The 12,505-nt window shown below is 34.6% G+C and overlaps 1 protein-coding gene across 2 annotated transcripts; it reads left to right on the top strand.

Moving 5' to 3' along the window:
• The first annotated feature begins 5,430 nt into the window (after positions 1–5,430).
• On the top strand, positions 5,431–8,942 carry LOC117616594. Of its 2 annotated transcripts, XM_034345961.1 has the most exons (5): positions 5,432–5,585; positions 6,829–6,913; positions 7,871–7,984; positions 8,415–8,516; positions 8,661–8,942. In XM_034345961.1, exons 1-5 carry the CDS (start codon positions 5,488–5,490, stop codon positions 8,706–8,708), a joined length of 447 nt encoding a protein of 148 aa, XP_034201852.1. In that variant the 5' UTR covers positions 5,432–5,487; the 3' UTR covers positions 8,709–8,942. The 2 variants fall into 2 exon arrangements, with proteins under 2 accessions (XP_034201851.1, XP_034201852.1); XM_034345960.1 differs by having other exon boundaries at positions 5,431–5,585; positions 8,415–8,942.
• The last annotated feature ends 3,563 nt before the right edge of the window (positions 8,943–12,505 follow it).

Below are 12,505 nucleotides of genomic sequence, written 5' to 3'. Positions count from 1 at the left end.
AACAACTGTGTTTTGTGACAACACTTCAGCCATAGCAATGGCTAAAAATCCAGTATTTCATCAAAGGAGCAAGCACATTAAGAGGAAGTTCCATTTTATTAGAGAAGCAATCCAAGAAGGAGTGATTGAACTGCTCTACTGCAAAGGAGAAGAGCAAATTGCTGACATCTTCACCAAGGCACTTGCCAAAGACAGGTTCAGCTATTTGAGGAGTATGCTTGGAGTGAAATCAGCTAGCACTTTAGAAGGGAGTGTTAAAATGTAAACTGCCTAGCTAATTTCTGATTAGTTAGTAATCACTTAGTCAGTTTATATTTAGTCTATTTAAGCCATTTGTTAGCTAAGCATCTTGAGCTCATATGCCAAGTGTAAGGCTTAGGTTTGTCTCTCTTTTCCAGCGGTCCTAAAGCTTTGTAATGCCATATGTTATATTCACATTGGCTTAACCTTCACAACGGTTAGATTGAAATTGCTGATGTAAGAACACGTTTTGGTTATGAATGAATATCCTCTGCTGCAACGGTTATGCAGAGGTGTAGTGGTCATTACCATTTTTCTTCTTGCTCAAGCTCTCTCTCAATTTTTGCTCTCTAGCTCCCTTGACAATCCAAATCTCAACAGACGCAAATGTATAATGGAAGAAAATATTGAAGGTTTAAATTTTAAGATTACAGATCTTCTATCGCTAATGTGCTATCGGATTTTGTGGGAATTATAAGTGATGTCCAGAAACTTTTTTCCAGAAATTTCAAACTCATGTCATCAAGCACGCTACTCACAACTTTTCTTAATTCTATCCTCACGATCTTTTACAAAATCTGCATCAAAGTAGCACTCAATGATTTGTCCTCCAACGCAAACTTCGTACAAGTTAATAGTCCCAATAGTCCCACTAGAGGAGAAAAGACTTATCTAGCTGTTGTTTGGAACTTAGCACTTGTTGTTTCAATACTCGAAGAAATATGTGGGATCGAGGCACTTGGGAAGGCTGAACAGCTTATCAAAGGATCAAAGCGACGCGGATTTTCCCTAAATATTTTGTTTGGAGCACTCTCTCTTTCTGTGTTCTGTGGTGTGCTTATGTCAGAAAATGCAGCCATGATTCCATTGCTCCTCTTGAATTCCATATACTGCCTGATCGAGATGTTTAAGCTAACGACATACACAGTCCTCTACCATGAGTCCAAGGAGACTCATGGAGAAGAGCTTGAAATGCAAGGAGGCACTAAATATACTAAAGTGGCTTTTACCCCACTTATTAGTGCAGATGCACCATGATGAAGGATGTCTGTATTTCTAATATTTTAAAGTTCTTGCTTGTATTGTAATCATATTTTCTGCAGCTCTAGCTAATTTATATATATATATATATATATATAAAGTTAATAATTTTATTGCCTGCTAAATTCTAATAATTTACATATACAACATCTGTTATTTAGGCCTCAAACACTTTGGGATACAAGGATAGGAATAAGTCACCTTGGTGCTATATTGGCAAGTAAAAAATGAGTTGAAACCGTCAAAATAATGCCTTCTCATCAGGCTCTTGAATAGAAGGAGTCAGTCCAGTAATTGCAATCCTTATCACGGTTAATGTTTTTTTTCCTTATTAATTGTACCCTGCAACTCTGTTCTAACAGATGAACCATGACGTATCAACCGTGATGGTACAAACCCACATAGTCTGAAATATCGATAATATCGAGGAAATATCGAGGATATTTCGGTTTTTTCGAATCACGGATATTTCGGAACATATCCATGTACATATCGTATAAATATCGACAATAATATCGGAAAATATCGATGTCGATAATTTCGCTCACATTTCAGCAATATTTTGTCAAAATATCGGTGTAATATCGAAAATATCGATGTTAAGGAAAAAAAGTTTTTTTAAAAAAAAAAGGGAAAAAGGGGAGAAAAAAGCACAAAGGGGATATGAACCCCTCCCATTTTACTCCTCCAACACCTTAAACACCATATCACTTATGTTTTTGTGATAATATGCTAAAATATTTATATTTATATGGGTGGTATGTTAACAATTACATGCAAAACTATTTTGGGGATTTATCATTTGATGACTACTCTTCACAATACACTTATTCTACACATACAGATGATGAAGATAGTGAAAAATTTGAACCTCGTAGGAACTCTATGTGGTACTAAGTCACTCATGTATCTTACCATTCAACGTATACAGTGTAAAATATTATAGTAAATCATTATATATAAATGATTACGGTGTATTTAATCTTTTTTCATTAATTATTACATATTTTTTACACTCATAGTGTTTGCCCGCTTGCTGTATGATCAACTTAAATTAGTTAAGTCCATCATGCAATGCATTTTCTTCTATTTTTTTGTGATAAACTCATAGATAATTGACTAAATAAACATTCTCCAAAGTTTCAATAAAAATTTCCAAGTTTTTCTTACAATTTCCGTGGTTTTTATTCAATTTTTATCGATATCGATAATATCCCGATATTTCCATCGAAATTTCCATATTTTTGGACTACCGATATTTCCGATATCATCAATATTTTAGACCTTGCCTATCATGTATCAACCGTGTTTCCTACATACGATAAACCATGAAGCAAGGTAATTAGAACAAGAGAAACTGTTCCTTTGAATCTGATGCAATACTTTTTTGTCTTCTTAAAACAAGAGCAGCAAGGTTAAACAATAGCATTCATTTCTTTTGAGCGTCTAAGCTGGCCTTGTATGGATTAGGGGCTTGTACGGACAATTACCTCCAACAAAACGGATTCACATTCTGTCTACCTATGGAAGAGGGTGAATTTCTAATATTTCATCTTCATGTTGATGATCTGCTACACAAAGGAAATAGTGAAGAAGTGTTTGCATAATTCAAGCAACCATGTGAAATGATTTCGATATGGCTGAAAATTGACTGGTATTGTCCTATTAGAAATGCATGAAAGAGATCTTCGGAAACATCAAGATTATGGACAATAGTTTAATATTGTCAACACCCCTGTTTGCTCTGCGCAACAAACAAATCTGTAGAACATGACATAAGAATCAAACATATATATATCGACACAAAGTTTCCTCTTTTCAGGGACCATGTGAAGCAAAATTAAAACGATTGTCAAACCATAGAGCAAGTGGCTAACATCTCCGCTAAGCCAATTTAAAAGAAATGCTTCGGCATAAAACCGTTTTGATTTGAGGGGCAACGTTCGAAAGATAAAAACAAATCAAAAGCTTTGATGATTGTGACGTGTTATTATTATTTTTCCACAAAGTTGTACATTGTTTTCACCATCCCCTTGTATTCACCACCATTTAATTTTTTTCCATTCTTCATTAGTCTCTCCTATATAAAGCTGCCAAACCATTCTGTTGTGCATCAAGTTCTGGAAATTAAATCTTCTCTGCTTTGAGAGTGTGATAGAAGTGAGTGTTAGTTTTCAAACTTGACACAAACCTACAATGGTGGCAAATATTGGTTTGAAGAATATACATCTTCCATTCCTAATGGGGTTTCATATGCTTCTGGATTTTCTGAGAATGGTAAGGGACGTCTCGAAACTTTTTCCCAAAAATTTGAAGCTCATGTCTTCCGTCACGCTGCTTATAATTTTTCTTGATTCTATCCTCATGGTTTTTTTTAAAATCTGCATCAAAGTACTTTCCACCAAAGCAAAGAGTCTACAAGTTAATAATACCACCACTAGCGCCGAATTGACCAACATTCTGTTCACTATGACAGATTACCTCCGGTTATATGCTGGACTAGCGTTTATTTTCATTTGTGCGTTCTCTTTTATCTCGTTATTCTTCATAACATCTTCAATCATAGGATCAGCAGTAACATACTGCAGAAAAGACTTATCTACCGTGGAACTTCTATTACGGGCAGTGAAATCGATGAAGAGAACGGTTGTCAGTTGGTTATACATAAGGCTGCTTGATCTAGGCTATGGTCTTCTAGTAGCACTTCTGCTTCTTTTACTAGTGCTGATTTTCAATATTACATTCACTATACTGGCTTTCTCTATGATCTTATTGGTTGTAGCTCTATTTTTCCGAACTTATCTAGATGTTGTCTGGAATTTAGCCCTCGTTGTTTCGGTACTGGAAGATATATGTGGCATTGAGGCTCTTGGAAAAGCTGCACGCCTTGTCAAGGGATCAAAGCTACGTGGATTTTTTCTGAATCTTTTTGTAGCATTCTCTATGTCTATGTTCAATGGTTTGGTGACGATTGGGACTGTAGCCTTTCCAGAGAATGCAAGAATGATTCCATCTCTCTTCTCATATTCTATAACCTGCCTGATCACAATGTTTTTATACATGTCATACACAGTCCTCTACTATGAGTGCAAGAAGACTCATGGAGAAGAGGTTGAAAGGAAACCAAGCACGGAATATACTAAAGTGGCCTTTACTGACTCCACTCCACTTCTCAGTGCAGATGCACCATGATGAAGGGATGTCTGTTTTTCAATATTTTACGGTCTTTTACTTATATTGTACCCAAATAATTCCCTTGAAGGAAAATATTTCCAATAATAATCAAATTGTGAAATGATTTCAGATTTGACTAATTTTTTTGTAATGGTGTTTTTCGAATGATGACTTAAAAGTTGAATGGTTCGGATCATAAGATGACATTCTAGAGTGAGGCAAACGAGCAGTTAGCATCATATTAACTTACTAACAGGCTAGCGCTTGAGGGCTCTCGTATGTATATATATATATATATATATATATATATAGTAAGTAATTTCAGATGTATAACATATATCTGTTGTTTAGGCCTGTAAAAGTTTTAGATGCAAAGAATAAGTCCCCTAGGCTTCAATTGGCACTCATTGGTGACCAGAGTAAAGGCATGAGAATACATGTTGAGGCTTGACGAAGTATTCTCTGCAACTTTTTTATATGACGAACTATCATGAACCGTGCCGACACAAACATATAATTCAATTAACCTTGTAGATGGCAAGGGGTTTTTGCAACATTGAAAAGTGAAAACTAATGTTATAGGATATTTTACCGTTCTGCCTGATGATCATACCAAATCACCTCTAGCCCTTGGGTCCAATATTTGACGTTCATACGACCTTCACAAAGCATCATGGGCTTTTGGGCCTTCGACATACCATTGTTGGGTTGTAGCCATCTAAGCTGGCTTTGATAATTTGGGCTTTTAGTCAACTAACCATGAAATTGGCTCCTCGACTGTAGAAATTAGTTTGTGCTACCTTGCACTCCAATTTAAAAGTTTTTCTTTTTCGCACGCACCCCAAGTTTTTATTTTGAGGGATTTTCGCACCCCGAATTTAGAAGTTTCGCATTGAGAAAGTTAAGGGGTAAAAGTGAAAATTACTCTTTAAAAAAATTAATTGTGAATATAAATTTTCCTTTTTGGTCAAATTGTGAATATCAAAACCGAAATCGGTAGAGAAGAAAAGAACACGTAAGAAAGGGCTGAAGATGTCGTCCACATCTCTGCTACCTATCAATGGAGGCCACCTTCTCTTCACTCAAGGCTCATCCTTTCCCAATTACCATCCTTCTGCAACTCTCCACAAGTAAGTCCCATCCTTTATCTTCCCAAACCATTTCCCTTTTCACTCCAAGTCTCAGATTTTCTTCACCTCTCTGCTCTCTGCCGAGTGATTTCTTGTAAAAGAAAATATGAAATTTTTTTGTTTGAAGGATTAAACGCACCAACCCATTTCTATATTTGCTCTAGTATGTTGAATAATCTGCTCGTTTCTTTAATTTCTATTCACTTTATGTTTGGCTGTTGAGAAAATGAAAAAACGAAAGAGAAGAACTTTAATCTGTGTGGAGCTTGCAATCCCTAATCTCAAATACCCATTTTACCATTTACGGCTAGCACGTAGATTTATGTATTATTTGGTGTTTTTTTTTGCTACTGGATAATGTTTCTTTTTCTTCTACTTGTTTGCTGAAGAAATCGTTGGGAAAAGAACAAAATGAAAATGAAAATGAAAATTTTAAACTTTCATCAGCCACATATTCGGGCGTCAAAGAACTTAATTATATGAAGAAAATGGACATTCTGTCTTCCTTTTCTTTTTCATGACATCAAATAATGGTATTTTTTTTTTTTTCCTGTTTAAGGATTTTTATTAGTCCCAGACTGTACTATCTTTTCCTGTGATTTAAGTTTATCACATTTAGAAAAATTGGGCGGACTTGCAAGAGTGTGGTGTTTAGTGCGAATGCATTAATCCGAGTGTTTGAGTGGTTTTCTGAGTTTAATAGTTGTGCACTTTAGAGATGCGTTAGTCCAAGTGTTTTCCTGTTTTTACAGCCTTCTTTGTTAACAATAATATGAGAAAGAGAGAGAGACGGAGAGGGAGTGATAACGAGGGAGGGAGGACTCATGAAGTTGAAAGATTACACTTTGCAGCCTCTTTTGGTTCTTTTTGGGGGAGTTTTTGAATCTTTTTTTAGCATTTTTAGTGGTGAAAGAGTGTCAAAGAAAAGCAAAGAAATTTCTATGCATAATGCAGTTAATGACTTTTGACTTCACTTGATGTGGCTTGGGACGAGCACTATATTCTGTAGTGATATATGAATCCCCAATGAAGAATGTGAATATGAACACAAATTGGATAGAGTATAAGATGGTCTTCTCCATCACTGGATGCGCATCTGTCCTAGAACTCTCAGTCAGTGTAGTTATCGGTTCACTGATGGTTCTTATATGATTGAGGATTTTAAGGCTAAATTTCTTAGCTTGTTTCTCACTTACAATATTTTAGAATTCTATTCTATTTTATTTTATTTTATTTTTTACAGGTGGGGATGGAAAAGACAACAAGGTGGAAATGTAGTTGCTTACAGAGCCAATGGCCATGCTCTTCAAATTTTGGCCAATCCTAATGTATGCATCAACTCAAGGATTCCACATGTATAACACCAATATATTTGGTTTGAATATGGTCAAAGATTATTTAGGTATGTAGTTGGTGGTTTAATCAATGAGTGTTGAGATAGCAGGATGTCTAGATTCTAGATATCATAGTTAATTGCTTGGTTACTTAATTATGCATGAAGCCATCAGTTTGTCAAACTTTAATATCAAGTAGTGCAGACAAAAGCCCCAGCAGGAAAATATTTGCTCAGAAGGTAATATTGATTGCATCTGGGTTGGGGTTTAAGACTTTAAGTGCAATTCTATCTTTCACAGTTGTACTGGTGCCTGATGCAGATACTTAAATTCCTCTTCTCCTTTGAGTGTTCTAATTTGTTCAAAAAGTAATCTCTAGAAATTAAATTAAAGTGCAATCATCAAGATAACCAAAGTACCTTGTGTTGGCTGCATTTCACCAATTCTTCGTTCATTCATCAGGAATACACAATGTGCTTGCTATACCTCCTTAAAAGTTGAGCAGGTTCCAACAAGGATGTTCATTCTTGTTCAATACAATTGGTAATTCATCTCCTGAATATAAGCAATCAATTTCTGTTTAGTGGCTCAAGCTGCAAATAAGGATGTTGAGTTGATACAAGTTAGTCTGTCTATGCCTTACTATATAATAGCTTAGTATTTTCAGAATCTTAGCAAAATTCACATCCAAAGTCATTTAGAAGTCAATCAAGTTGCATCTTTCAATTTTCCTTTGATGTGCAGTTGACAACCTTATCGATTTCTTTTTTTGTCAATGGTTGACCTTACCACATGATCCAATTGAAGCTAAATGGGGAAATTTTGGTTTTTCGTGTTACATTTTTTCTTTCTATTAGTAATTAACGTGCACCCCAAGAAAAAGGAAATTTATGCTTCTTTTTTTTTTGTCTTTTTCTTCTGATGCATGATTTGTGTTTTGTTTTGCTACAGGTCTCTTCAAGGAAAAGAGACTCAAGTAATGAAGTGATCATGGTTGATCCTTTGGAAGCCAAGCGGTTGGCTGCCAAGCAAATGGAAGAAATCAAAGCAAAAGAGAAGTACAAGGTTAAAGAATTGCATGCTTTGTTAAGATAACGAGTATGAAAATGACTTGTCTGACAAACTTCAGTATCCTCAGTTATTAGTTGACAAATTGCTGCTTTTACTTTGATTGGAACTAATATTAAAACAGCTCTGAGTTGAATTTCTTACCCATATTCTTCATGTATCTTTGTAAGTACTTCAGTCTTCTCTAGCCTAGGTAATATTGATTTCTTTTAAAACAAGAGTTAGTTCCTTTTCGACAAAAACAAAAAAAAAAAAATTGGTTCCTTGATGAGGCCCCAATCCTTGTTTCCGTTCTTGTTTATTTTCCTTTTATATCACAAAATGCAAGATAACTGGGGTCAGTTGATGTCACAATTCAGTCTTACTTATTACCCATCATACATAAAAGTTATTCATTTTTTTTCTGAAAGTAATGTTGTGATTACAGAGAAAACGTCAAATAGAAGCAATTAATGGTGCATGGGCAATGATTGGTCTTACAGCAGGCTTGGTTATTGAAGCTCAAACTGGAAAAGGCATTCTGGACCAGGTTAAGCTACTTTACTGGCTTCTCTGTGCACATCTACATTGTGATTTCACACGCACACACCAGTTCATTGGTTGATAACTTAGCCTCTGCCTGCTCACCGGACATTGTCTATTGTGTGATTTGATTGAAATCTTTTCTCTTCAGTTGGTTGGCTACTGTAATGCAATTGTCAACATCTTCATGCCACAGTGATCATTTGAGTGTATGGTTGAAGAATTGCAGATTCATTCTTGTATCATTTGATCTTTTAAATAAGGGTTGCATCTTGTAATATATTTATGCACCATATATGTTGTAATTGCACCACAGGCTCTGTGCTGCTAATCGGTTTCTAATTCACTGCGGCATTCTTTTCACTTGAACTACATTGGTGTAGAAGAATTCAAGATTTTTATACTGAAATAGTGGAGATTGTTGTTATGGTTAGTTTTATGCATTTTATACAATCAAAATGTGAAGATATAACATTGTAATACTGGGTAAATGTCTAGGTCAGAAGGAATATTTGAGAGGACGCATGTTTTTCAGTGGAAATGCAAGTTTTTTATAACGAAGAATAATTAATTATAGGGGGCGTAGGCGTTTTAGATTTTTCACTTTCCAAATGTCCCACGTTAAAATAAGAGAATGCTCCCAATGTGTCCATCTTGTAACCCTTTTCCAGTTTTTAAAAAGATTGAATCAGGCAACCAAAATGGATCGTAAGCAATTAAATTAATGACGCCGGCAACCCAATCTAATTTTTTAACATTCACGAATAAGTGTTTTTTTTTTTTTTTTTTCTAAGACAAGAAAATTATTTAGAGAATTCACGTTGAATTCCTAAATTTCGAAAATCGTACATAAATATACAAGACATAACAGAGGGATGACCAAATGTAAGGTCGAGTTTGAGAATGGCTATAACATCTATTGCAAAATTAGCTTCACGAAATATGTGCTGGACTTGTTGAACTTGAGCCTCTTGAAAAAGATGTTTGATACCCTGAAAGAGAAAATGATGTGCCAAGCTCTGATCTTTCCTTCAACGATTAAATTTGCAAAACCAAGTCAGCTTCACGAAAAATATTCTTATATTTTCATTTTACCAATGCAATTTCCAGATGTACCTTCAATTTTGTTTAACACTTTAAAACTTCAAATTACTTTTTTTTAAGTACAAGCGATACTCTAAACTACATGGGATGGAGTTCCTCGCACAATCACGGTGTCATGAGAGTTCAAACTTGAAACCACTAGTCTCCAAGTCAAAGCCATTTTCAATTGGCACAATTAAATTTTCGGGTATTTCCAATACGACCCGATAAGCGACTCGAAATCCGCATGAAAAATTAGTGGGGCAACCCAAACAATTAAAATTTTATGTCATTTTCGAGTCAACCTGCCATGACCCATTTAATAAATGGGTGAGTTTCGAATCAACCCACTAAAATACCTATGTAACCCGTTTATTAAACGGGTCTTGTCATGAATTGTGTCAACCTGTGTAATATCCACCAACCCACCAACCTATTTCTTTGTTTCTTCTTCATTTTCTTCTTTTTTCTCTTCTTCTTTTTTTTTTTTTTATAAATAATTTATTCATCTTTCTCAATTTCATACATACATAGAAGCAAAATGTAATCACTATTTTTATATAATAAAAATAAAAAATTTCCAAACTGCAATTACTTAATTAAATTATCAAAAATCAAATTTTTTATTCGTTTTTTAATGACCTTGTGAATTTGAGATGTGAATCTTTGTTGGTTTTTTGTATTTTTTTTTACTTATTGCCGAATACTCCAGTATGCAAATGATTCTTGTATGTGCCATTCAAGTTATTCTTTCTTTTTATTCGTTTTTGATTTTTGCACAATACCAATTATGCAAGTTATTCTGAAAAAAAAAAAAAACATAACAAACTTTTTTTTTTTTTTTTGTCTACATTTTTAGCTTGCTAGTTACTAGTTGCTACGACTTTTTAACCCCAAAAAAAATTTACTAGTTGCTATCACTTTTTTTTTTTTTAAACATGTTTAACACGATCCGAAATCAAAAAGTTTATTAAATAGGTTTGAGTTTGAGTTTAGCATTTCGACACGTTTATTATAGACCCAGTTGGCAACTTCAACTTGCTTTTTTGCCATTAATAATTGAGAATAAATTTGGAAATTGCATTGAAGTTTATGTGAATAAAAGAACAAAATATAAAGGATAAGGCTTAGACAAATGTTAGGTAAATGGCGAAGTCAACATACTACATCATGATTTGAGCCTATGGGCCTCGCTAGGTGGTAGCTTTCATGTTTAAGGCAATTGGTCCTGGCCCTCCTGGATATAGAATACAAAACCCAAGTGTGTCCCCTTAAATTGCCTTAGCCAAACTAGGGTTTCCAAGAAAGTTAGGGTTCAAGTTATAAATGCTGTGTCTGGTAAGAAAGAAGAAAGTATTTATGCTAGAGAAGATAAATTGCAAGTTGTAAAATGTCGTTTTATGCAATTTAGTATGTCCAAAAAAATTGAAATGCCATGACCTAACACAAGGAATTGTGAAAATGTGTATAAAAGTTCTATATTATTTTCCCAAAAACAAAAAAGAACACTTACTGTTAATTGCTCTTTTGGGACTCTTTCTTTGGGTGCATTGCAAGGCTTCATAAAACATCAACCACTTTTCACCCATCCAAAACTAATTGCTTTAACTGCAATCACGATTGGTTGAAAACTCAAAATTAATCAATTAAGTAGGCAAGACTTGAATTAGGGTTTAAGGGGTAAAATCTCTTTTTCTTCCATTTGTTTAGTGCACTACTGTATTATCCATTGCAAACTTGAAGTAATTTTCCCCATTGCAAACCTGAGATCAGTCGTCTCAAGTTCGAACTCTCATGACACTTTAATAGTGTGTGTGAGAAAATAACCAATCTCTCAACATCGCTTGTGTAAAAAAAAAAAAAAACTTATCAAAGCAATTGACTTTTTTTAGTGGCCTGCAGAGTACATAACTTGCCAGAGACAACCAACAGGAAGATAAATACTACTTATTCTTGTAATAGTTGCAACAAAACCTACAGTTGGTCATTATGTAGCCACATATTTCAAATCAAACCCTAAGAAATATAGACTGCAGACTTCGTGTCATTATTTGGCAATTACGTCAAAGTTCATATTAATATTCTTGGTAAAACAATAGAATATATAGTTAAATCCCTAGGTCAGCTTCCTAGAAAAATTAGTGCATTGCTCAATCAAACTCAACAAAGATAGGATTAGAATTTAAGCAAGTCTATGTAAATTAAGAAGAAAAGGTAAATTTTATGCAGAAATAGTCCAATCCATATGAACACTTTGATTGGCTGCTTAGCATCTTCCCCATGGCTAATCCCATTTCTGTGATAAAGCCAATTGGCTGCTTGGCATCTTCCCCTTTGATTGTTCCATATATTTGATGATTGGTTGGTGTAATTGACCAAGAGTTCACCACAACTTTATACTACTGGATATTTAATCAAATGAAGGCAATAATAAATAAGATGAAATTTCTCATAAATTACCTTTATATATATAATAGGTATAAAATAGGATTAATTCACTCAATCACGTAAGCCTCTTTGGCGTGATTTATGAATGCAATCCCCCTTTCGTTTGTCAAAAAGAAAAAAATCAAGTAAGCCCCATCATCCATATAAATTTGATCACTAATTAATTAGCCCCAAGAAATGAGCATTGAGAAGATATTAATATAAAGGGCAAACCCCTTCCTACTCCTTTCCACTGCTGCTTAATTTGGTATTGAGTGGCAATGGAAGACAATGACCTTGTTGATGGCATGGCCTTTCAAGAACACAAGATGGGAAATTATAAAATAAAGTCTTAAACATTTTTTCCATGCCCCTTTGTCACATCAACACCTTAATTCTAGGCCAATCATCAACCCAACCACAGAGAGAGTGGATAATATGCTAAATTGAGATGATTGGTGCCCACTTGAAAAATTACAGTATGAA

The sequence above is a fragment of the Prunus dulcis genome, chromosome 1 (assembly GCF_902201215.1).
Source record: "Prunus dulcis chromosome 1, ALMONDv2, whole genome shotgun sequence".
NCBI classification, from domain to species: domain Eukaryota; kingdom Viridiplantae; phylum Streptophyta; class Magnoliopsida; order Rosales; family Rosaceae; genus Prunus; species Prunus dulcis.
Note: the sequence above shows the minus strand (reverse complement) of the source record. Positions and strands in the feature narration are given on the sequence as shown.

Excerpts from the sequence above, each read along its gene's own strand:
- LOC117616594 (XM_034345960.1), top strand. The coding sequence starts at position 5,488 with ATGTCGTCCACATCTCTGCTACCTATCAATGGAGGCCACCTTCTCTTC. Across the intron at positions 5,586-6,828 it reads CCTTCTGCAACTCTCCACAA|GTGGGGATGGAAAAGACAAC; the intron begins GTAAGTCCCATC and ends TATTTTTTACAG. Across the intron at positions 7,985-8,414 it reads AAGCAAAAGAGAAGTACAAG|AGAAAACGTCAAATAGAAGC; the intron begins GTTAAAGAATTG and ends TTGTGATTACAG.